Source organism: Lacerta agilis, chromosome 1 (genome assembly GCF_009819535.1).
Source record: "Lacerta agilis isolate rLacAgi1 chromosome 1, rLacAgi1.pri, whole genome shotgun sequence".
NCBI classification, from domain to species: domain Eukaryota; kingdom Metazoa; phylum Chordata; class Lepidosauria; order Squamata; family Lacertidae; genus Lacerta; species Lacerta agilis.
This window is the reverse complement of record NC_046312.1, coordinates 9,435,040-9,458,970: the sequence shown is the minus strand read 5'-3', so window position 1 is coordinate 9,458,970 and position 23,931 is coordinate 9,435,040. Positions and strand designations below refer to the sequence as shown.

General features: G+C 46.1%; 1 protein-coding gene across 1 annotated transcript in view; it reads right to left on the bottom strand.

Moving 5' to 3' along the window:
- The window catches only part of RHOJ (ras homolog family member J), a 56,786-nt gene extending 44,961 nt beyond the window's left edge, over positions 1-11,825 (bottom strand). Inside the window, 2 exon segments of the mRNA XM_033174692.1 lie at positions 11,640-11,722; positions 11,724-11,825. Coding sequence (XP_033030583.1) covers positions 11,640-11,722; positions 11,724-11,806 — 166 coding nt within the window. The 5' untranslated portion in view covers positions 11,807-11,825.
- Positions 11,826-23,931: the final 12,106 nt, after the last annotated feature.

Genomic DNA, 23,931 nt, shown 5'->3' with positions numbered 1-23,931 from the left:
TTATCACCTCATGACTTATCACTCAATGACTCACAGCTGAATGTGTGAATGGCGGCCGTTTAAGAGGGCCCAGTGTGAGTTGAGCTCGGGCCATGCATGAAAACTCCACCTGGGATGCTTCAGTGCTCCGCTTGAGGGGAGAGCCCATGAGGCTCAGTTCCACCTTGCAGGTTTTCCACAAGCATCTTGGCTGGGAAATGGGACTTGTTTATTTGCTGACTTCCTAAGGCTGCAACCCTAGCCAGGTCTATGCAGAAGTAAGCCCCGCTGAATTCACCGGGGGCTAACGCCCAGGTAAGTGGGATTAGGAATGTAGACATAGCCCTCCCCTTTCATCATCAACAACAACAAACCTGTAAACACTCTGATTTGAAACAAAAACATTATCCACAAAGCATCAGTTATATATTTTTTTACACCCACACACCCACAAACTATAGCATCATTCAAGCCATGCTTTCCAATGGCCCTAAACAGAAATGGTAGAAAATAACCTCTTGGGATTGTTATAAATTTGGAGGGGATGGGGGCAGGGCTGGCACGTCCATTTAGGCGAACTAGGCAGTTGCCTATGGCGCCAAAATGGAGGGGGTGCTGGCCAGCCTGTCCCCCGCCCCCGCCCCCCACCGCCGCCTGGTGCCGCTCCGCCAGCGGCAGAGTGGCAGGGAGGGGGAAGCAACCCAAAACCAGGCTTCTCCGCAGGGCCGGTGCTAGGGATTGGCCGGGGGGGGGGGGCCGCCAGAAGGTGATCTCGCCTAGGGCGCAAAAAACCCTAGCACCGGCCCTGTGGGGGCAAGGATGCCCTAAACTCCTGGGTGCCAGAATTCCTGGACTTAGTAAAGGTTAATCAAGGTTTGATTAAACTGCACCAAACATAGTAGAAGGTAAAAAAAAAAAAAGGGATGCGGGTGGCGCTGTGGTCTAAACCACTGACTCTCTTGGGCTTGCCAATCAGAAGGTTGGCGGTTTGAATCCCGGGACGGGGTGAGCTCCTGTTGCTCTGTCCTAGCTCCTGCCAACCTAGCAGTTTGAAAGCACCCCAGTGCAAGTAGATAAATAGGTGGCGGGAAGGTAAAACGGCATTTCCGTGCATTCTGGTTCCCGCCACGGTGTCCCGTTGCGCCAGAAGTGGTTTAGTCCTGCTGGCCACATGACCCGGAAAGCTGTCTGTGGAAAAATGCCAGCTCCCTCGGCCTGAAAGCAAGATGAGTGCCGCAACCCCATAGTCATCTTTGACTGAACTTAACTGTCCAGGGGTCCTTTACCTTTTTTAAACCAAACATGGAAATTCCTGGGCAGAGTTAGCTAGTGTGCCATATTTCAAAAAGGAAAGTTGTTAAGCTTTCCCCTCATACATCCGGGTTTTTCCTGACATTTGGCAAAAATTCCCCTGATGCCATTTTTGCACCCGAAAACCAGGACATGTCAGGCAAGCTTAGAGTTAGCTGGATGGGTGGATTTAGAAGCCCAGCATTAAAGGAGAAATATACCATTCCGCATTTCAAATAAATCTCTGAGCGGTTCAAAAGATGTGCTAAAATAAAACCCCAAACACAGACAAAATGTTTCTTTTGTTTCATTCCATTTGTGATTCACTTCCCATAAAATACCTCAAAGGGATTTTGCAATGAAAACATCACTAATGAAAGCAATTGCCAAATTTAATAGATAATAAAAAACCCAGTTATAACCATTAAAAACACTTTTAAAATGTAAAACCAATTAAAAACACTTTGCTACGTAAAAACAATTTCAAATCCAATACAGAGTGGGATAAAGATCTCTACTTAAAGATGAAAAGAGCTATGTACCTGCCTGATTTGTAGGGGAGAAAACCCATTTTAAAAATCTGCATTTTAAAGCAGTACAGAGCAACTTGATAAGATATCCTTTTAAAGCAGCTATACAAATGAAAGGAACTAACATATGGAGTCCATAACAACTACTAGCAAATCCAAACTACAGAAATTCAATAAAAAAAAATCCTTCCAGTAGCACCTTAGAGACCAACAAAGTTTGTTCTTGGTATGAGCTTTCGTGTGCATTCACACTTCTTCAGATACACTGAAACAGAAGTCACCAGACCCTTATATATAGTGGGAGGGTGGGGAGGGGTATTACTCAGAAGGGTGGTGGGAATGGGTGATTGGCTGATAGGTGTGGAAAACCTGTTGGAAAATTGAATAAATTCCTTTTAAAAAAAAGGAAAACCTGTTGACAACTGTTAACGACTGCAGTTGGTCTTACAGGAAAAAGCAAGGGGTGAGATGGCTAAAAAGAACTTTGTCGTGTATAATGAGATAAGAATCCAATGTCTCTATTCAGACCAGGTCTCTCCATGGTTTTAAGTTTGGTAATAAGTTGCAATTCAGCAACTTCTCTTTCCAGTCTATTTCTGCAATTCCTTTGTAATAAGACAGCTACTTTGAGATCTTGTATAGAACGTCCCGGGAGATTGAAGTGTTCTCCTGTTGGTTTCTCTGTCTTGTGATTCCTGATGTCAGATTTATGTCCATTTATCCTTTGGCGTAGGGTTTGTCCTGTTTGTCCAATATAGAGAGCTGAAAGGCACTGTTGGCAGTTGATGGCATACAGAATGTTAGAGGATGAGCAATTAAATAGTCCTGAGATGGTATGTTTGATGTTGTTGGGGCCAGTAATGGTGTTGTCCGGGTTTATGTGGCAGCAAAGTTGGCATCTGGGTTTATTGCAGGATCTGGTACCAGCCCTCCTAGGTATTCAAGTATGCAGTTATAGATAGCAGCTGACTACTTCTGTATTGTTTGGGTAGGGTATCATTTACCCGTCAAATATATTGATTTACAATTTATTTATTTTAAACAGACTTATCACGACTTTTACAAAACTAGAGGCAGTTTTATAAACTCCCCACCATTTCCTGCCCCCGGGAGATCTTGCAAAAGACATGCACACATTTATATATACATGGACTTAAATAGCGATGGCAACTTCAGTGTCAATGTACCATTTCCATTGTGTTATTTTTGTCACATTCCCCAAAGGACAAACATTTTCTGCGGCTTTATTAATATCCACAGATTCCCCCTGCTTCGCAATACAGCTGCTGCTGTCCAAGCAAAACGGGGAAATACAGCCAACATTCTGAGAGCCTTTTTCGCCAGGGATTTTAATAGAAAACCTGGACTCTTCTTCTTCTTTTAAATAGCAGGAGTTTGGAGGTTTCCTGAAATTAAATCATCGAGCAACTCCCCCTACTCCATATTTGCTGTGTCCTGGCTGGAGTGTTCCAAGCAGTCTGCCACACAAATCACAGTTCTGCACAAATTACCAATTCTGCTCATTTTTCGCCCTGGCTTTTGACACTTGGTGTGTACAGGTGAAACTCAAAAAATTAGAATATTGTGGAAAAGTCCATTTATGTAAGCAATTGTTTTTATTTCACTGGGGAGCCAGTGTGGTGTAGTGGTTAAGAGCGGTAGACTCGTAATCTGGGGAACCGGGTTCGCTTCCCCGCTCCTCCACACGCAGCTGCTGGGTGACCTTGGGCTAGTCACACTTCTCTGAAGTCTCTCAGCCCCACTCACCTCACAGAGTGTTGTGGGGGAGGAAGGGAAAGGAGAATGTTAGCCGCTTTGAGACTCCTTCGGGTAGTGATAAAGCGGGATATCAAATCCAAACTCTTCTTCTTCTTCTTCTTCATTAGCTACTGGAGTTTAATATATGACATAGACTCATGACATGCAAAGCGAGATATGTCAAGCCTTTGCTTGTTATGATTGTGATGATTATGGCGTGCGGCTGATGAAAACACCAAAGTTGAAAATGTTAATTTGGGGTTCTCATCAGCTGTATGCCATAATCATCACAATTATAACAAATAAAGGCTTGACATATCTCCCTTTGCATGTCATGAGTCTATCTCATATATTAGTTTCACCTTTTAAGTTGAATTACTGAAAGAAACGAACCTTTCCACGATATTCTAATTTTTCGAGTTTCACCTGTATATATGCTGTGTTTTAATGCTCTCCTTGCATTCAGCATTTTAATTGTGCATTTCCATGTTAATGTTCTGATGGAGTCGTTTAATTGTGTATTTTAATTATGTGCATATATTTGAAGGCATCCCTGTTTAGGGAAGTTTTTAATCTGTGATATTTTAATGTATTTTAATATTTTGTTGGAAGCTGCCCAGAGTGGCTGGGGGTACAAATAAATAAATAAATAAATAAATAAACAAATAAACAAACAAACAAATAAATAAATAATATATCTAAAACCCAAGTGTCTCTGCATCCATCCCGTGTGTCCCTGGGTTTGCGCTACTGCGCATGTGCCCCACGGACACAGGGATTGGATCAGAGAGACATCGGGCCGGGAGCAGTGGCGGCAGTTGAAGCGGCGGTTGAAGCAGAACGCCGACGCTCCAGAGGACGAGGGGAGGCCGAGAAGGGGGGCCACGCTGCCGCTCTTGCCGCTGAAACCAGAGCCCCGAGACCTAGCGGCCCGGGAGCAGCCCAGAGCAGCCCGCCCTGCGGAGCGCCGACGCTCCGGAGGCCGAAGAGGGACGCCGCGCTGCCACAGCTGCTGCAGCCGCCGCTCAGCTCTCCCCTTCCCGCGATGTCGCTTTCACATCCAGAGCGCAGGCGATTCCCATTCTAGCTGTGGGCGCTGCGCCCTAAAGACCAATTAAAATCACTGTCTGTCTGCACGTTTCCTCCCTCCCCCCCGCTCCGCATTGGCTAACAATTAGATTTTTGAGCCCTTAATCCCCCCCCCCCGATCTTAAAGTATTGGGAAAGAGAAGCGAAGAGACGTGTGTTTGTTTGCTCTTTCTCCTTTGGGAGAGACTCTGTGAGCCCCTGTCTACCCCCCCCCCCCGACCACATATGTTCTATCGCCCGTTAATTTTATGGGCTAAATGTCCACTAGTAATATAATAATAATAATAATAATAATAATAGCAACCAATTATTATAATTGTGCATGTAAAAAGGGGGATGTAACTCTGCTACATAAAGGAATTCACTAGAGCAAGTTAGGAAGGATATTAATAAACAATATATCATCTCCTGCAACCCTGAACATTCCCACAATCCTAAACATGTTACGTCTTTCTTTTTGAAGTTTCAAGACTCTTCATTGTCCAGGGAGATGGCAGGAAGTGTTTCTATTCACCTTCCCCTGACAATGTTTGGCGTAATGAAAGGCTTTGTTAGCATCCCAAGACTCTGTTCCGTTTCTCGAACACCCTGGATTTCCTTCAAACCAAAGTTGCGCTGAGTGACTCTTGGGTTATTATTAGGAAACTTGTTGTTTAGTCTTCTCAAACACATTTCCTACCATTTTTTGTTTGATGGGATGTGCATTAGATATGTTGCATAGGCAACACGGTTTGAGCATATTGCACTGATCCTGGACTGAACGCATGGCTGCCCATAAGTTTCCATGCAAAGTGCTGGTTTTGACCTGGAATGCTTTCTCCAAAGAGGCTCGCCTGGTGTCCACATTATACACCAGGGGTCAGCAAACCTTTTCACCAGGGGGCTGGTCCACTGTCCCTCAGACCTTGTGGGGGGCCAGACTATATTTTATTGGGGGAAAAGAACTAATTCCTATCCCCCACAAATAACCCAGAGATGCATTTTAAACAAAAGCACACATTCTACTCATGTAAAAACATGCTGATTCCCGCACCGTCCATCAGGGGCGTAGCAAAGTAAATTGGTACCCAGGGGCAAATTTTTTTGGTCACCCCCCCCCAGGCATGGGAAGGTCAGGTGGTACCCGGTGCGGAAAATTTCTTGTCAACCCCCCCATTGATCCCCCCCCCGCAAAAATGGTTTTACGTTATTTCATATTTCTTACAAAGGAATAATAACAAGTAATAATAATAAAAACTTTTATTTATATCCCACCCTCCCCGGCCAAAGTCGGGCTCAGGGTGGCTAACATCAGATACATAACATTGGTATAAAATCAAACAATAATTAAATTACCTCCTAAAAACATCTCAAAATCAAACTAAAGTCTAATTAGATGGCTTTCCACAGGGTTGGGGTTGGGAACAGTAAGTGTTCTCTGAAATTTCAGCCTTCATGACATAGGAAAACAGCCAAGTGAACAGCTATTTTGGTGGAGGAGGGTCAAGATATTAACCGGTATGCATGAAATTTCATATATAGCTATAATCCCTAGTATAGTGAGATAAGACCTTCAGAGCAGGCATTAAAAAAAAATTCAAAATAAATTGTTCCTTGATAATTTGTCACCCCCTCCATTATGGAACCCGGGGCGGCCCGCCCCCCCCCCCCTTGCTACGCCCCTGCCATCCGTGGGCCAGATTTAGAAGGCGATTGGGCCGGCCACCCCTGGGCCTTAGTTTGCCTACCCATGTTATTCACCTTTAGGCACAAGGCAAAAATATTCCTCTTCAACCAGCTGTTTGTCTGATTAATACCTGATACGTTTTAAATGAGTTGTAGGAGGGGGTGGAGAGGAGGCGGGGTTATTGGTTTATTGCTGTTTTTATTATGTATTTTGTGGGGGTATTTTATCTTTTATGTTGTGAACTGCACTGAGATCTATGGATGAAGGGGATCAGGCCAAAGCTACTTCCTGTTGTCTGTCCTGAATCTTCCAACACTCAGGTTCAGTGGATGACCGCACCAGCGTTCTACTATTAGGGAGAAAGGGAGAATCATAGAATCATAGAATTGTAAAGTTGGAAGGGACCCAAGGGTCATCTAGTCCAACCCCATGCAATCTCAGCTAAAGCATCCATAACAGACGGCCATCCAACCTCTGCTTCAAAACCTCCAAGGAAGGAGAGTCTGTCACTTCCTGATGGAGCTTGTTCCACTGTCAAACAGCTCTTTCTGCCTGAAAGCTCTTCCTGATGTTTAGTCGGAATCTCCTTTCATTTAACTTGAAGCCATGGGTTCGAGTCCTACCTTCCAGAGTAGAAGAAAACAAGCTTGCACCTTCTTCCATGTGACAGCCCTTAAGATATTTGAAGAGAAGACTCCCTGGAAAAGACCCTGATGTTGGGAAAGATGGAGGGCACAAGGAGAAGGGGACGAGAGGATGAGATGGTTGGACAGTGTTCTCGAAGTGACTAGCATGAGTTTGGCCAAACTGCGGGAGGCAGTGAAGGATAGGGGTGCCTGGCGTGCTCTGGTCCATGGGGTCACGAAGAGTCAGACACGACTGAACGACTGAACAACAACAACAAAATCCTATCTCCTCTCAGTCTCCTCTTTTCCAGGCTAAACCTACCCAGTTCTTCAACCATTCCTCATCAGGCTTGGTTTCCAGACCCTCGATCATCTCGGTCGCCATCTTCTGCACACCTTCCATCTCGTCAATATCCTTCTTAAATTTGGGCACCCATAACTGGACACAGTATTCCTGGTGTGGTCTGACCCAGGCTCTACAATGTCCTTTTTCATGTGAGGGCAACCAAAGTTTTATACAGTGCTTGTAAAGCAAAAGGCAGATTTGCACAGTATCCTGACATGCAGAACGTCCACTGTAATGCAGGATGCAGGATGGGTGGTTAACCCAGCAGATGGATAAAGAGGCCCTCAGCATGTTCCGCGCCACATTTTACACATGACACGGGAGGAGCACTTATTCCCATAGTCTACAATCTGCAAAGTCTACATGTCAGAATGCTATGCAAATTGGCCCGGATTTTGCAGCTGTTTGCCAAAACGCTGACTCATGCTGGCAGATGCTCACAGCTGGGAACCAAAACAGCCAAGACTTTTCATGGCTCCGAAATAGCCATGCGAGAATGCCTTTATCGATTTCAATGCGATTTATACACAGGCGCAATATTGCAGCTGTTCCTCCCTGCTCTGTACATGTGGAAAAGAAATAGCTTCAAGTCACTTCGTACCAAAGTCACGGCTTTCTGCTTTTGCAACCACAAAGCTCTCTCTCACTCTCTCTCTTAATTAATTAATTCTTAATTAATCTTCCACTCAATGCCGAAAGAGGCTCTAAGTGGTTTACAAAACATAAAACCCTGTTACACGAAGATTGAGATATAAACAGCCATAATGAAAACACCCAATAAAATTGTTCCCGTTGAAATGTTAAAATGTAAACACCCATAATTCAAATACAGCATTTCAAACAAGAGAGATTAAGGGAATGCCTATGTAAACAGGTACTATGGAAACAAACCACGTACGTTTCGCATTTTCAGTCTGTGCTAATAGGGTAATGACATCTAGGTCATTCGTCCAGATTTGGCCGGCAAACGAGAGGTTTCTCCACCTCCAGTCTAGTAATGTAGAGGGCTTGAACTCTGCATTGCATTAAGGCCCGCCCCACTTTATCTCACAACTTTCCCCCTTCCACTCTGCCCTCGCCATCATGACTGCCATCAAGCTTAATGGTCCCCTGCAATCTTAGGGCCAAACTAGATGTCAATGAAATCAGCCCTGAGTGCTCACTAGAAGGACAGATCCTGAAGTTGAGGCTCCAGTACTTTGGGCACCTCATGAGAAGAGAAGACTCCCTGGAAAAGACCCTGATGTTGGGAAAGATGGAGGGCACAAGGAGAAGGGGACGACAGAGGATGAGATGGTTGGACAGTGTTCTCGAAGCTACTAACATGAGTTTGACCAAACTGCGAGAGGCAGTGAAGGATAGGCGTGCCTGGCGTGCTCTGGTCCATGGGGTCACGAAGAGTCGGACACGACTGAACGACTGAACAACAACAAAAGATGTCACATGGAACACAAATTTCCCCATTCATAGACAGAGAGAAGGGAGTGGAAGGGACCCTACACTTTGCACAAAATGGAGCATTGGAGAGTGGGGAACCACATAGCCTCCCCACATCAGTTGCCTTATGTCAGTAGGCACTGCAGCAATAAGCCTCCCCCCCCCACCTCCTGTCCAATTCATTTCCAGTTCTGGGCAGCACAGTTTTAGAAGGATATTGACAAACGAAAAACTGGGCAGAAGAGAGCAACCAAGATGATGAAGGGTCTGGAAACCAGCAAGTATTATTAGTATTAGAATTAGTATTAGTATTAGTAGTATTTATATTCTGCCTTCCTCCCAAGTTAAGGGAAACCCAGCCAGATGGGCGGGGTACAAATAAATTATTATTATTATTATTATTATTATATATTATTATTATTATTATATTATTCAAGGTGGCCTGCACCATTTAAATGCAACATTCACCAAAATGACACATAAATGGCCACCATGATTCGAAATCAGCTCTCCCCGGTCCCAGCCTAGCACTCTTAGTAACTCCTCCGTGCTAGCTCTCTCTATTGCTTCCGCATGTTAGCCGAATGTCAGAAGCATCAGCTCCTTCAAAATGTAAAACTCTGGAACGCTCCAGACTCTTAACTCTGAGCTAATAATAATAATAATAATAATAATAATAATAATAATAATAATAATAGCCTATTCAAACTGGGCCAAGAAGGATCTCCAGCTGCCCCCTAAAACTCTGTTTGGAGGCAGGATCTGACTGTTGTGATGTATGACTCATTCGCCACAAGGGAGAGGGAAAGGATGAGTTTGACAAAGAACCCAAGTGCTTTTTAGATCTTCAAATGCTCAAAGTGTACAAACAGAAATTGATTCACGAACAACAACAAAACAACCGCCGCCCATCCAGCCTAGAGATGTTTCTGACCTATGGGGTAGGTTGGTGGTCTCTGAATTTCAAACTCAATCGCTTTGATCTCTTGTGGAAGAAAGTGATATCTGCCTGCGGAGATAGAGGATTGTCACTGTTGTTATTACACTAATATCCTTCCTTTTCCTCCAGGGAGCTCGAGGTGGCATGTGTGTGGTTTTCTCCCTCCCCATTTAATCCTAACAACAGCCCTGTGAGGTAGCCTGGACTGGGAGGCAATGATGGGACTGAGGTGAGCTTCATGACTGAGTCAGGATTTGAACTCTGGTCTCTCCCAGTCCTGGTCCAACACTCTCACCACTGCTCCACCCTGGCTCTATATAATTTTCCAAATCCAGGGTGGGATCCAGCTAACTCCTCCCAGTGCAATGGGGCTTTCTCCCCCTCTTCACCCACCGCACATCCCTGAGCCCCCAAAATTGGCCCCGAACCCCCCAAACAGCACATGGGGCTTATTCCATCCAGCAAGATGAAAAACTGGTACTGCTGGGATGATTGCCATAGTGCGATGTTGATTTCCCCCCCTCTAAATTATTTTATTCCTTTTAAAGAAAGGTGAGCAGGACTCACATGCCCGATGTCTATCGAGGAGGCCGTTTCAGATCCCAGCACTTATTTATTTACATTTTATTTCACCCTTTCCCAAGGGGTCCTCACCATGGGTGGGGGAAAGTGTGGCCCCTCAGAGTTTGTTGGACTTCCTCTCTCATCGCTCTCAGTCAAGATTGCCAGTGCTCACGGATGATGGGAGTTGTAGTCTGGTGACCTCTGGAGGGTCACAGGTTCCCCATCTCTGCTCTCACACTTCTCCCTTCACAGATTTCATCTTCAAAAAATTCAATTATTTTAAAAATTCCACCCCCCCCCAAAAAAAACCCCACCACAAAAACCTGTGCATTTTTATGTACACTTCCCTCAATTTTTTGGCTGGAGAGCTGTAAATTCTCCTCCTTGGCAACAAACAAACAAACAAACAAACAAACAAACAAATCCCTGCATGTAGAAATCTAGCACATCAGGGGGTTCTTTCTTGAAGTAACATCTAGCGTACAACTTAATTCAGACGACGGCTTGGTGTTCATATGAAAGGGTAACCAGTCTTATCGGGAGGGGATTGGTGTGTTTGTGTCACTCTGTCCCTGATCCAGTAAACAGATGCACGGGCCTGTAGCCCAATCAGAACACTCATCAGGCTAGGCAGAGGAGGAGCTTCTATCCCTGGCAACCATCCTCCACAGCTTGGCCCTGTGACCTCACACTTTAGACACCGCAACTCTGCTGGGGTGTTCTCATCCAGTATAGAGATCCCTATTATTATTATTATTATTATTATTATTATTATATTATATTATTATTATTTTGCAAGAGATGGAAACTCCAGAGGTGAATTACGGGGTGAGGGGTAGGAATGATGGGACTGAGTACATTTGCAATAACCACAACATGCCATTAGAAGAAAAGTAAAGTAGAATATTCGAGCCAATCAACAGAATGAGACAATGAACAGAGGCGATAGACTCTGAAGCGTTCCACTTCAGGTGTGGAGTCCTATCTCCACCCACCCAGCAAAAAAAACCAAAATCTGTGCAGGTAGCGAAACGAGCACACAGAAGACGAGCAGACGCTCCTTCGCCGCTTCGTACGCAGAACATATTTGCGAAAGGGAGGATACGAAATAAGGAAACCTCTCTCCCCAACCCCCCCCCCAAAATCTGAAGCTACCCAAAATCTGAATTGGTACTGTCCTGAATTCTGCCACCCAACTTGACCTTCTCATCCCCGTGTAACGTAGAAGCAGCGCTTTTTTTTTTTAAAGGAAATAATAAAAGTGCCGGTACTCCCATGAAGTTGTTACAGTAAGGGCCGCATTTTTAACATTGGGGGGGGGGAAGGTGCCGGTACTATGTGCCTTGAGTACCCCCAGAACCCCCAACCACTGTGATATAAGTCTCTGCTCTGAGAAAAACAAGTGTGCTCTTACCTGCGTAGTGGTCAAACACCGTAGGAACGTATTCTTCCGGAAAAGCATCGTTGGCGTAGCTCATCAGCAGGCAGGTCTTCCCCAGCTCCATCCCCGACCACCACACATTTGAGCATCTTCTTCACGCTGCCGTCAGGGTGGCTGGGCTCTTCCTCTTTGCTGCTCATCCTGGCTGTGTTTTTTTTTTTTAAATCTACCTGCCTGCTTTCCCCAGAATTTCAGGCGTACATGGAAGCAGCAAGGTCCCCCCCTCCCAAAAAGCCTTCTTTCCTGAGTTAGAATTCCGTAGTCACCCCCCTTTTTTCCCTTTTCGAAGTAGTGGGCCTTCACGAAATCATAGCGCCGGATCCCAAGCTGGTCCCAGCCCGAACTTTCTCAAGCCGAGAAGAAAACCACGCGGGGAGATTAAATAAGACAATAATAGGGACACGAGCCCGAGTCAGGAAACCTTCATCTTGGATGCAGAGAGACTTTGGTATTTAGCACAGCTTAAAAATAGACGCCGTCCGAGGAACGGAGTGCCTCCTTCTCTTCGTTGCTCCGGCCTGAAAAATCTGGGATTTGTGCTAAGCCCACCCCACTGGCCATCGCATTCCCAACCGGAGGAAGGGAAGCTGGAGGGGTTTAATGGACGGTTTTCATTTTCACGCAAGCCCTTTATTTCCCCCAGCTTGCTGTATGTCAGGAAATCATGGGTTTCCTGCCGAATTCCATATTAGGATGAGTGGGGCTCGTGAAGGGCTTGCGAACAATAGGAGCTCTGTGTGTGTACTTTGCAGGAACTCTGCCAGGATGTGGAGGAAGAAAAGCACTAGAGGTCTCAGCGCAGGATGAAGTTCAGAGGCCTCCTGCTCTGGGGAGAGTGGCCTCAATGCTGCCACGACTCCAGAGGCACTGGGGGGTGGGGTGGGGTGGAGCAGCATCGTTAAAAGGCAGTTCTGTAATTTGGGTGTGTGGAACTTTCGGCTCTGTGCCCCTTGCAAGGAGCCACCACCAACAGCAGCAGGCAAATATAAAAGGATATCTGGGATAGAGATCTACGGATGATGCTAGAGGAGTTTTAGCTTGGGCTGACCCCTCCCTGCGAGGCACAACCGATAGCATCTGGGACAAGTTAAGGAAGGTCGTGGTCCTTTAAGGGCGCCACTTCTGGCATTTCAAATCAGATAGACTGCTTCTGTTTAGACGCAGGAGTGCAAGTACCTGCTGCCCAACCAGAATCTGCTGGCTAGATAGGACCCAACTGGGTTTTTCCTTCTCCCTAACAGGCATTATTATTGGCCGAATGTGCTCTGCTGTGTTAGGCTGCAGGTGCAGAGAATGGCAGAAGATGCTGCGGCTCCCTCGCCAGCCTCTGAAGAAGCTGGCATTTGCTTGTTGCTGACCATCTTGAAACCATGGTGGGGTGGCCGAAGCACTGGGAAATTGGGGTTCGAATCCCCACTCATCCATGAATCCCATTGGATAACTTTAGGCCTGTCACTCAATCTCAGCCTAACCTACCTCATAGAGTTGTGGTGAGGATAATAATAATAATAATAATTCCATAGGCAGGGAAACAAAGCACAGGCAATAATATCTGGGATAGCTCAGTCGGTAGAGCAGGAGACTCATAATCTCAGGGTTGTGGGTTCAAGCCCCATGTCGGGCAAAAGATTCCTGCATTGCAGGGGGTTGGACTAGATGACCCGCATGGTCCCTTACAGCTCTACGATTCTGTTTTAATGGCTGTCTCTTATGCTAAGAGACCATTGTCCATTTTGCAAACAGTCTAGTTGGTGCTTCCCTGCAGCTGGTTCCCCCTGATACCTGACTCTAGTTCCATCACAGGTAGAAAGCGAGGATTGAGAGTGATAATTTGTATACGGCAAGAGAGAAAGTCAGAACATAAAATGCACCCAGGGGTTAATATTTATTCACCTACCACCAGCTGCACACGGAGTCTGTCTTAGGGATGGGTGAATCTGTCAATTTCGATTTCACTCAGTTTCTCTTTCTTTCCCCAGTCTTAAAGTTCGTTTCTCCATATTTCCACATCAGTTTGAGATTTCTTTCGAAAAAGAAAAATCCCTCATGAAAATTCACCAGCATTTTCGTCTGCTGTTCTCCTAATACAATTCCCCCTTCTCTAAAACATACAGTGGTACCTCTGGTTACGTACTTAATTCGTTCCGGAGGTCCGTTCTTAACCTGAAACTGTTCTTAACCCGAAGCACCACTTTAGCTAATGGGACCTCCAGCTGCCGCTGCGCCGTCAGAGCATGATTTCTGTTCTTATCCTGAAGCAAAGTTCTTAACCTGAAGCGTATGTAACCTGAGGTACCACTGTACACTTTAACCATACTGAAATGTTTTGGGCAAGGCAGTCTTCCCAAATATAATGCAATTTTTTTTTTGCAAGCTGCTTTCACTAAAATATATATCTCAATGCAAACTTTCCCCTAGTATATGCATTTGTTTATTTTTACACAGCACCTGACTGGAGAACTGCATTGCAACATTCGGAGGAGTGCAAGTTTCGGGAGACGGCTGTTTTTTCGGTTTGTGTATCGGGTGGAATTTAGCGTAGCATTAAGTGGGGAACATGGACAGGGAATGAGGTCTTCCACCCCAACATTCCCAATGGGCACCAGCCAGTTCTGTATTTCTGGTCACCTTATCAGTTCTGCCTATTTACCGCTTCTTCTAATCTCCAACTCTGTCATCCTAGGCCAACAGTGCTGGAGGCAAGACATGGACGCCGAGGAACAGAAAGGTGTGCTCTGCTGAATTCAGAGATGTGCAGAAGCACAACAGGACTTCTAAACGTTGGCAGCGGCTGGAAGAAAACAGCCCATTGAGAAGTGAAGGGGGTCAGGAATGTTGAGAGTCAGTTAGGGGTGGGGACAAAGGTCCGTACAGTTAAAGCTATGGTTTTCCCAGTAGTGATGTGTGGAAGTGAGAGCTGGACCATAAAGAAGGCTGATTGCCAAAGAATTGATGCTTTTGAATTATGGTGCTGGAGGAGACTCTTGAGAGTCCCATGGACTGCAAGAAGATCAAACCTATCCATTCTGAAGGAAATCAGCCCTGAGTGCTCACTGGAAGGACAGATCCTGAAGCTGAGGCTCCAGTACTTTGGCCACCTCATGAGAAGAGAAGACTCCCTGGAAAAGACCCTGATGTTGGGAAAGATGGAGGGCACAAATAGAAGGGGACGACAGAGGACGAGATGGTTGGAGAAGGCTGGGAAGGAGAAGGGGACGACAGAGGACAAGATGGTTGGACAGTGTTCTCGAAGCTACTAACATGAGTTTGACCAAACTGCGGGAGGCAGTGGAAGACAGGAGTGCCTGGTGTGTTCTGGTCCATGGAGTCACGAAGAGTCGGACACGACTAAACGACTAAACAACAACAACAACAACAACAACAACAACAATGTAGGGTAAGGAATTGACTTTCTTGAGCCCCAAACAGCCTATGGCATTCAGAATGGAAGGAATGGCTGGCTAGCTGGAATACTCTTGTTAGAGAACCAGGATATACTGGCACATTTCTTTTGCAGCTCCCGCTTGTTATAAACCAGGTGCAGGGAACCTGGGGAAGGCATCTGTGTGCTGCTAGACTCCAACTCCCATCATCCTCGGCTCTTGCCAAGCTGGCTGTGGCTGTTGGGAATTAAAGTCCAACTTTATCTAGAGGACCACCCCCCTCCCTCCCTCCCTCGCCCGTTCCACACCCCTGTTATAAATAGTGGAAATGGGCCTAAAAGAGCTGGGTGCCAAAGACACAAGTCCCATTAATAAAATCACGTGTGTGTGTGTGCGTGAATGTTTGACCTGCGTTAACAATGTTTGCTATTCTTACTGCTATCGAGGCAGAAAGAAAATAGCCTCAACGAACGTTCTTAAAATACGCTGCTTTCTTCTGCAATTTAATCTTGGCTATATGCAGGCTTGAGCCTTTGAGCTTTGCTGCTAATCTGTCCACCCACCCACAAAGAAATCTCTGTGCTTTCCTCTTCTGCTGGAATCTGAAATCCCCCCCCCCAAATCAGTCCTACATCAAGTCTTAAAGTCAAAAGTGGCCGGGTTGTGCTGTAGCACCAGCCCCCCGGTGTGTGAGACCTGCACCCCCAATAGCATTCTCTTTTACTTCTTCCACACTTTAAAGCAGGACTTGAATGTTGTTTGTTTAAGGGCACAACTGCACCAAATCCTTCCTGTTGCACGTGAACTGCAGCTCTCATAGCAATCTTGGATTAAAGTATCGCGCGCACACCAAAACTACAGTTCCCAGGATTCCTTTTTTGGGGGGTGGGGGTAGCCACATGGCAATTAAACCGTTTGCAGTTGAGCCGTGCCCCAATCTTGAACACTTTTAGACTTTTCACTGAAGGTGATCCTTTTCCAGTCTAGGCTCCACCCCTGACGTGCAGCTGATCTCTTAGCAGGGATAAGGTCAGTGCTGGTTTAGGGTCTGATGGGAGTTGTAGTTCCAAACATCTGGAAGATGTCAAGTTGGCAAAGGCGGTATATGCAACGTTTATGCAAGTAAACCTTCTGCACCCCTGGCGGGCGCTGGAGCGGTGCGGGGCTCTGCGCGCCCTTCCAATGCTCCTGGGATGGGAGGCAAGGGCGGCCGGCTTGCAGCCCACCAGGGACTGGCATGGGCGGCAGTGGCTATGCCGCCGGCGCGCGAGCGCCCGGCCAACAGCCTGCCCTTGGGGGCGGGGGCGGGTTGGGGAGGGGGGTGGCCGCTATGCCGGTGGGCTCGATCCTTCTGGCGCCCCCATGCGTCCAGGGCGTCCGGGGGAGAGCGCTGGCGGCGCAAGCACCCGGCCGCCCGTGGGGGTGGGGGGGGGAGGCCGTCGGCAGGGCCGCGCTACTCCCCCCCGCTCGCTGCGCTCGCGAGCGCCCGCCCGCAGGGTTGGGTTGGGGAGGGGGTGCCCGGTATGCCGGCGGGCTCGCGGGGGCGCCCCTGGGAGCCCGGCGCCCTGGTGCGCCGCACCACCAGCCCAAATGGACGAGACGGCCCTGCCTGTGGGGTTTGTACCCCACTGCTAATGGGCCAAGTTCAAGGCGCTGATACTAACAAATATAGAACCCTATCCAGCTCAGGACTAGGTTACTTGAGAGACTGGCTTATTTCTTGTACACTCAGCAGACAGTTGCGGTCTGCTGGAGAGTTTCTTCCAACTGGCTTGGCCAACTGGATAAATAGGTCTTTGCCAAGAGTGACCAGACCTGTTAGTGTTTCAGCCTTGTTTTAAATGTATTTTTTAATTGTGTGTAAATCAAGACGGTGGTTTAGAAAGTGATTGTTCACTTGATATTGTTAAAATAACCTTTGTTAAAAAACCTGAAGCCTTCCTTTTAGGAATTCTAGGTGCCGAAATCCCAAAGGAGCAGAAAAGACTATGTATGTGACCATGGCTGCATGGATGTTAATGGCCCAGAGATGGAAAGAAGATAAAGTCCCTACCAGAGAAGAATGGCAATTGAAGTTGATGGACTATGCCGAAATGGCTAAAATGACCGGAAGAATCAGAAATCAAGAAGACCAAAATTTTAATAAGGAATGGGGGAAATTTGTAACTTATCTTAAAGACCACTGTAAACAGTTAAAATCGTTAGTAGGATTGGAATAACACTTGTAGTTTAATGGTGAATTCTGGACACAATGGAGATGTAAAAGATTTGGATTATTATAAAAGATGCAGGAGGAAATGATTAATAATAGGACCCACAAAGGGGAGGAGGGGAGGCCAAGAGATTCCTTGGAATCTTGTTTTTATGATTTATATTTGATATATCTCTGTAAAATTTTAATTTGGAAAACTAACTAACTAACTAACTAAATTTAAAAGGATAACTTGATGTTGATAATAACAGCAACAGGGGCTGGTATCACTAATTCAGAAGGTTCCACACCTGCATCTCAACCCACCTTGCATTTCAGCTGGAGTCCTTCCTCTTTGTGAAATTTCTCTACTTCAAACTATCCATCCCAAACTGTATCTGAAGTGCGTTGTCCCATCCTGATTCCTGAACTTGGTTCCTCCATCTCCAAAATTGTGGGGACAAATTGCACTGTGGCGAAACATTCTGATGGCTTATTTTCTCAAGGCTCCCATCATCATTTTTTACAAGGGAATGGGAGAGAGGAGGGGGGGAACACCTCCCTTAAAACTCCATTCACTGGCAAACAATGCTCCATAGTCATCAAGAATCTCTGTGTCACCGGAATCAACGTGCCTGTTCTTGGGTAATCTGCCTACGCGTGATCTGAGGCACATTCTTCAAACAAGCCAGAATCCTTCCGCTGTAGGCCAGAGGAGGCTTTTGTCACAGCACAACCGGGGTCTCTCAAAAGAAGGTTAATCCCCAATCCGTCAGGACCCCAGAGACCAGGAGATGGTGGTAAAGATGGCGGAGAAATTCAATTCCGCCTGCATCGCGTGACAAATTCACCTAATTCGCTACTTCCTCAATAATACGCAAACCAAAACACAGCCACCGTTCAATGCTCACAGTTCTCTGAATGTTGCAGTGCTGTAATCTGTACAAAAACCCATATGCCGAGGGTAAAATGTGCATATAAATGAGCAAAAATCATACAAAAACTGCATTATATTTGGGGAAACAGCTTTGCCAAAAGGGGTGTGTTAGGCGATACTGCAAAAATGTGTACAGTGGGACGGATTTGCATTGAAATGTTGATTACTTTTCATGAGGACCTTGTAATTCTGAAGTGGAAATGTGGAGAACTGTACTGAAGGGTTTTGTTTTTTATTTAAAGAAATTGAGAGAAGCTGACATCCACAGCTTTGCCCATGACAAGTAAGCAGGAGATGGGAAAGTGAATGCAATTCTGGGCTGCATCAATAGGAGTATAGCATCTAGATCAAGGGAAGTAATAGTACCACTGTATTCCGCTCTGGTCAGACCTCACCTGAAATACTGTGTCCAGTTCTGGGCACCACAGTTCAAGAAGGATACTGACAAGCTGGAAGGTGTCCAGAGGAGGGCAACCAAAATGATCAAAGGCCTGGAAACGATGCCTTATGAGGAACGGCTTAGGGAGCTGGGTATGTTTAGCCTGGAGAAGAGAAGGTTAAGGGGTTAAGCCATGTTCAAATATATAAAAGGATGGCATATAGAGGAGGGAGAAAGGTTGTTTTCTGCTGCTCCAGAGAAGCGGACACGGGGCAATGGATTCAAACTACAAGAAAGAAGATTCCACCTAAACAATAGGAAGAACTTCCTGACAGTAAGAGCTGTTGGACAGTGGAATTTGCTACCAAGGAGTGTAGTGGAGTCTCCTTGTTTGGAGGTCTTTAAGCGGAGGCTTGACAGCCATCTGTCAGGAATGCTTTGATGGTGTTTCCTGCTTGGCAGGGGGTTGGACTGTATGGCCCTTGTGGTCTCTTCCAACTCTATGATTCTATGATTCTATGGAGTTGGAGGCTACAGGACTACCAAGTAAGATGGAGGTCAAGGTTCCTGGCTCTGATGCTGGTGGACTGGCTAGCGGGAACCTACTGAAACAACTCTCAAGGCCCATAGAATGGGAGCCAGGACCCTCACAGGGACCTTCTCCTCAGCCCAAGGAGGTGATTGCCACCCACAACACTTTGCTAGTCCAGCGTTGCAGGGAGCACATCAGCTGGGAAGCCATGAGACACAGGAGATGTGTCTTTAAGTCTAGGAGTGATGGACTGGAAGCATTGACTCAAAAGGGCTTCATTCGCTTCTAAGCTTTGTCAGAGTAAGATGCCACCCAGGCTGCCTTGATCTGCTGCCTCTTCTGCAGGACCAGGGGTGCATTCAGAGACAAACCTTTTTGCATGCTTTCCCCCATTTCTACTGTGCATGATTTTTCTATTTCAACATCCTGCAAAAAAGAAAATAATAACGATTCTGGCAATTACACTTTCCTCTGTAACATACTGCCCCTTATATTTTCTCTAAACTAAAGAGTCCCAAATGCTTATGTCAGAACGTAAGGACAGCACTCCTGGATCAGACCAAAGGCCCATCCAGTCCACCATCCTGTTCTCATTGTTGTCTACCATACAGATGGCGTTTATAAGTGGTCCATGTTTCTGATTAAAAAATCTCAAATGAAGTAGAGAGTCCACCACCTTCCCAGGCAGTCCATTTCACTGCTGAATAGCTCCTACCACATCACTTGGGAAGACAGGCGAACTAATGCCAGTGTACTGGAAGAAGCAAAGATCACCAGTGTTGAAGCAATGATTCTTCAACATCAACTTCGTTGGACTGGTCATGTTGTGCGGATGCCTGATTATCGTCTTCCAAAGCAACTACTCAATGCCAGACTTAAAAATGGAAAGTGTAATGCTGCTGGTCAACAAGAGAGGTTCAAAGACTCTCTCAAGGCAAAATTTTAAAAAAATGTAGTATAAACACCAACAACCAACAATTGGGAAACACTTGCCTGCAAGCGCTCCAATTGGAGAACAGCCTTTACCAAAGGTGTCATGGAATTTGAAGACACTCGAACTCAGGACGAAAGAGAGAAACGTGCTAAGAGAAAGGCACACTTGGCAAACCTCACCGTGATCAACTCCCGCCTGAAAACCTACATCCCCACTGTGGAAGGACGTGTGCACCCAGAACTGGCCTCCACAGTCACTTACAGACTCACTGAGAGCCAGTGTGGTGTAGTGGTTAAGAGCGGCAGACTCGTAATCTGGGGAACTGGGTTCGCGTCTCCACTCTTCCACATGCAGCTGCTGGGTGACCTTGGGCTAGTCACAATTCTCTGAAGTCTCTCAGCCCCACTCACCTCACAGAGTGTTTGTTGTTGTGGGGGAGGAAGGGAAAGGAGAATGTTAGCCGCTTTGAGACTCCTTTGGGTAGTGATAAAGCGGGATATCAAATCCAAACTCCTCCTCCTCCTCCTCCCCTCCTCCTCCCTCTCTTTCTTCTTCTTCTTCTCTTCTCTTCTTCTTCTCTTCTTCTTCTTCTTCTTCTTCTTCTTCACTGTTAAGACTGCGTTTATGGAAGACAATCTTACTCGGCTATGAGTGATCGTCAAAGAAGACCATACAGATGTCTACAGGATGTATGCAAGCAGGACCTGAACACATCTAATGCTAGCCTCACCTTTGAAGAAGGGCCAGAGCTCAGGGAGGGGAGACATGGCTGGGTGTTCTATTACCCTGGCATAGGCGTAATTGAGGTGGGGGGGAACTGCTGAAACTCTCTTGTCTTCACAGCATTTAAAGAGACAGGGATCCCGTTCTCTGCAGCTGATCCGTCTCACAGAAGAAGGATTGTACGCTGATGATGACCCCAGCCTTGAAAAGCTAAGTGTAACGAAGCGGTGGACCAAGAAGCAATATATTGCATTATTATTATTATTATTATTATTATTATTATTATTATTACTATTATTTTGAGTTCCTCCACTGAATATGACATCGTTTTGTAGCTTGCCGGGTTGACCCTCATCTTTAAAGTATGCTATTTCTCCCCAAAGGCAAATATTGCATAATGTGAATTGCAAAATGATTGCTAGCTAACTTGCGATGGGGTGTGTGTAGATGTGTGTGTGAGAGCCAGTGGGGAGGAAAGGGGAGCCCAGAGCATTAATGCGCTGTTATTTCTGAATATACTGACCGTGAAGAGTGTCGAGTTACTCGCTCACGGAATACAGCTGTTGCCCCTTGAGCAGAGCAGAATCGACGTTTCCAGCTGCTTCGTTCATCGCTTCACAGTTTTAATTTTAGTTTCCACAGCAGATGTGATGACACATCGGGAGTTCTGAGTTCATGCAACGACTTGTGGGAATGTCCGTGTTCTTGATTCCCAGCAGAGCCCTTGGTTTTCCCTTAGGTCTTCCTTCTGGCCCCCTCCTTCTTCCCCCTTCGCTTCACTGCCTTCTTGAAAGTGTTTGCTTGCAGTGCCTTTCGCTTCCTATGGCTTCCTTTTGCTTAATCCCAACCAACTTTAATATTTGTAACACTCGACTTGGGGATCTCCTTGCTGACAAATGCCATCTTCCCAAGCAGCTGGCTAGCAAAGGGTACTATGATGGATACCGTTATGTACTGAGTTGAATAGGATCCAAAATGCAGCAGTCTGATTGGTCCTAGAACAATAGGATTGAGATTGCAGCAGTCTGACTGGTCCCAGAACAATAGGATTGAGATTGCAGCAGTCTGATTGGTCCTAGAACAATAGGATTGAGATTGCAGCAGTCTGATTGGTCCGCAGGAGCCACCCAATCCAGCTCCAGGGTGGAAGTGAATCCGCAACCGGATTGGCATACAGGAGTATCCCGGAATTACCGGTAGCCAATCACGTGGGGCCCATTGTGTAAATAGTGTATATAAAGCAAATGATTTGGGGGAACTGCATTCCTCACTACTATGAGCTGAATAAAGAGCATGAAATTCACACTTGAACTCCGAGTATATTTCGATACCATTCTCAGAAAGAACTGCAGCTCAATGGAAGAGCATGTGATTTGCGTTCTGGAGGTCCCAGGGCCAATCCAGGGAATGTTAGGAGATACCCCAGTCTGAACCCTTGGGGCATGTGTGAGGGAAAAAATAATCCCTTGGGGGTTCAGTATGGAGACACATATGAAATTCCCAATTAGTCAGCCTTTATTCAGTGATGCATTAATTAATGGTGACTGGGAGTGGGCGCCGAGACCATATAACACCGGTCCTAAAAGACCAACGTTGGCTCCCAGAACATTTCTGAGCACAGTTCCAAGTGTTGGTGCTCACCTTTGAAGCCCTAAATGGCCTTGGCCCAGTATACCTGAAGGAGCGTCTCCACCCCCATCATTCAGCCTGGACAATGAGATCCAGCACTGAGGGCCTTCTGGTGGTTCCCTCACCATGAGAAGTGAGGTTACAGGGAACCAGGCAGAGGGCCTTCTTGGTAGTGGTGCCTGCCCTGTGGAACACCCACCCATCAGATGTCAAGGAAATAAACAACTACAGTGGTACCTCGGTTTAAGAACAGTCTGGTTTAAGAACGATTTGATTTACAAACTCCGCAAAACCGGAAGTAGTGTCTTGGTCTGAGAACTTTACCTCGGTCTAAGAGTGGAATCCGAATGGAGGAAGGGCACCAGTGGTGGGAGGCCTCATTAGGGAAAGTGTGCCTCGGTTTAAGAACGGTTTTGGTTTAAGAACGGACTTCCGAAACGGATTAAGTATGTAAACCGAGGTACCACTGTATCTGACTTTTAGATGACACCTGAAGGCAGCCCTGTTTAGGGAAGTTTTTAATGTTTGAAGTTTTTTTCTGTTTTAGTGTTCTGTTGGGAGCCACCCAGAGTGTCTGGGGAAACCCAGCCAGATGGGCAGGGTATAAATAATAAATTATTATTATTATTATTATTATTATTATTATTATTATTATTATTATTATTAAAATTTTATATTTATACCCCACCCATCTGGCTGGGTTGCCCCAACCACTCTAGGCAGCTTCCAACACACATAAAAATAGTAACAGAACATCAAACATTAGTAGTAACAATCAGACCCTATATAAAAAGTCACAATAACTTTAAAATAAACTACGTATATCAAATAAAGCAATACTCAATAATCCATTAGGATCCAATACTAAACAGTAAAATCAAACATCAGCAAATAATAATCTACAGTTTACACATATCGATTACAATAAAGGATTAGGTAAAGGGGCCCCTGACCATTAGGTCCAGTCGTGTCTGACTCTGGGGCTATGGCGCTCATCTCGCTCTATAGGCCAAGGGAGCCGGCGTTTGTCCGCAGACAGTTTTTCCGGGTCATGTGGCCAGCATGACTAAGCCGCTTCTGGCAAACCAGAGCAGCACACGGAAACGCCGTTTACCTTCCCACCGGAGCGGTACCTATTTATCTACTTGCACTTTGACGTGCTTTCGAACTGCTAGGTTGGCAGGAGCTGGGACTGAGCAACGGGAGCTCACCCCGTCATGTGGATTCGAACCGCCGACCTTCTGATCAGCAAGCCCTAGACTCTGTGGTTTAACCCACAGTGCCACCTGGGTCCCTAATAAAGGATTACTAATCTATAAAATAGCAGCAGATCACAAGGCATAAATACCACAAAATGTACAAAACCATGTAAAAGGGTCAAATTGAGCAACAAGGACACACAGCTTACAAAAAAAAAAAAAATTCTAAAAGCTATCCCTGAACTTCTCTCTTCCCAGCTGCTACTGCTGTTCTCAAACTCATGGTCTGGGAAAGTTTCCCAGGGCTGGATTGTGGGGCAACTCAGGTGAAAAAGCCATTACAGGAAAGAGTCCAAAG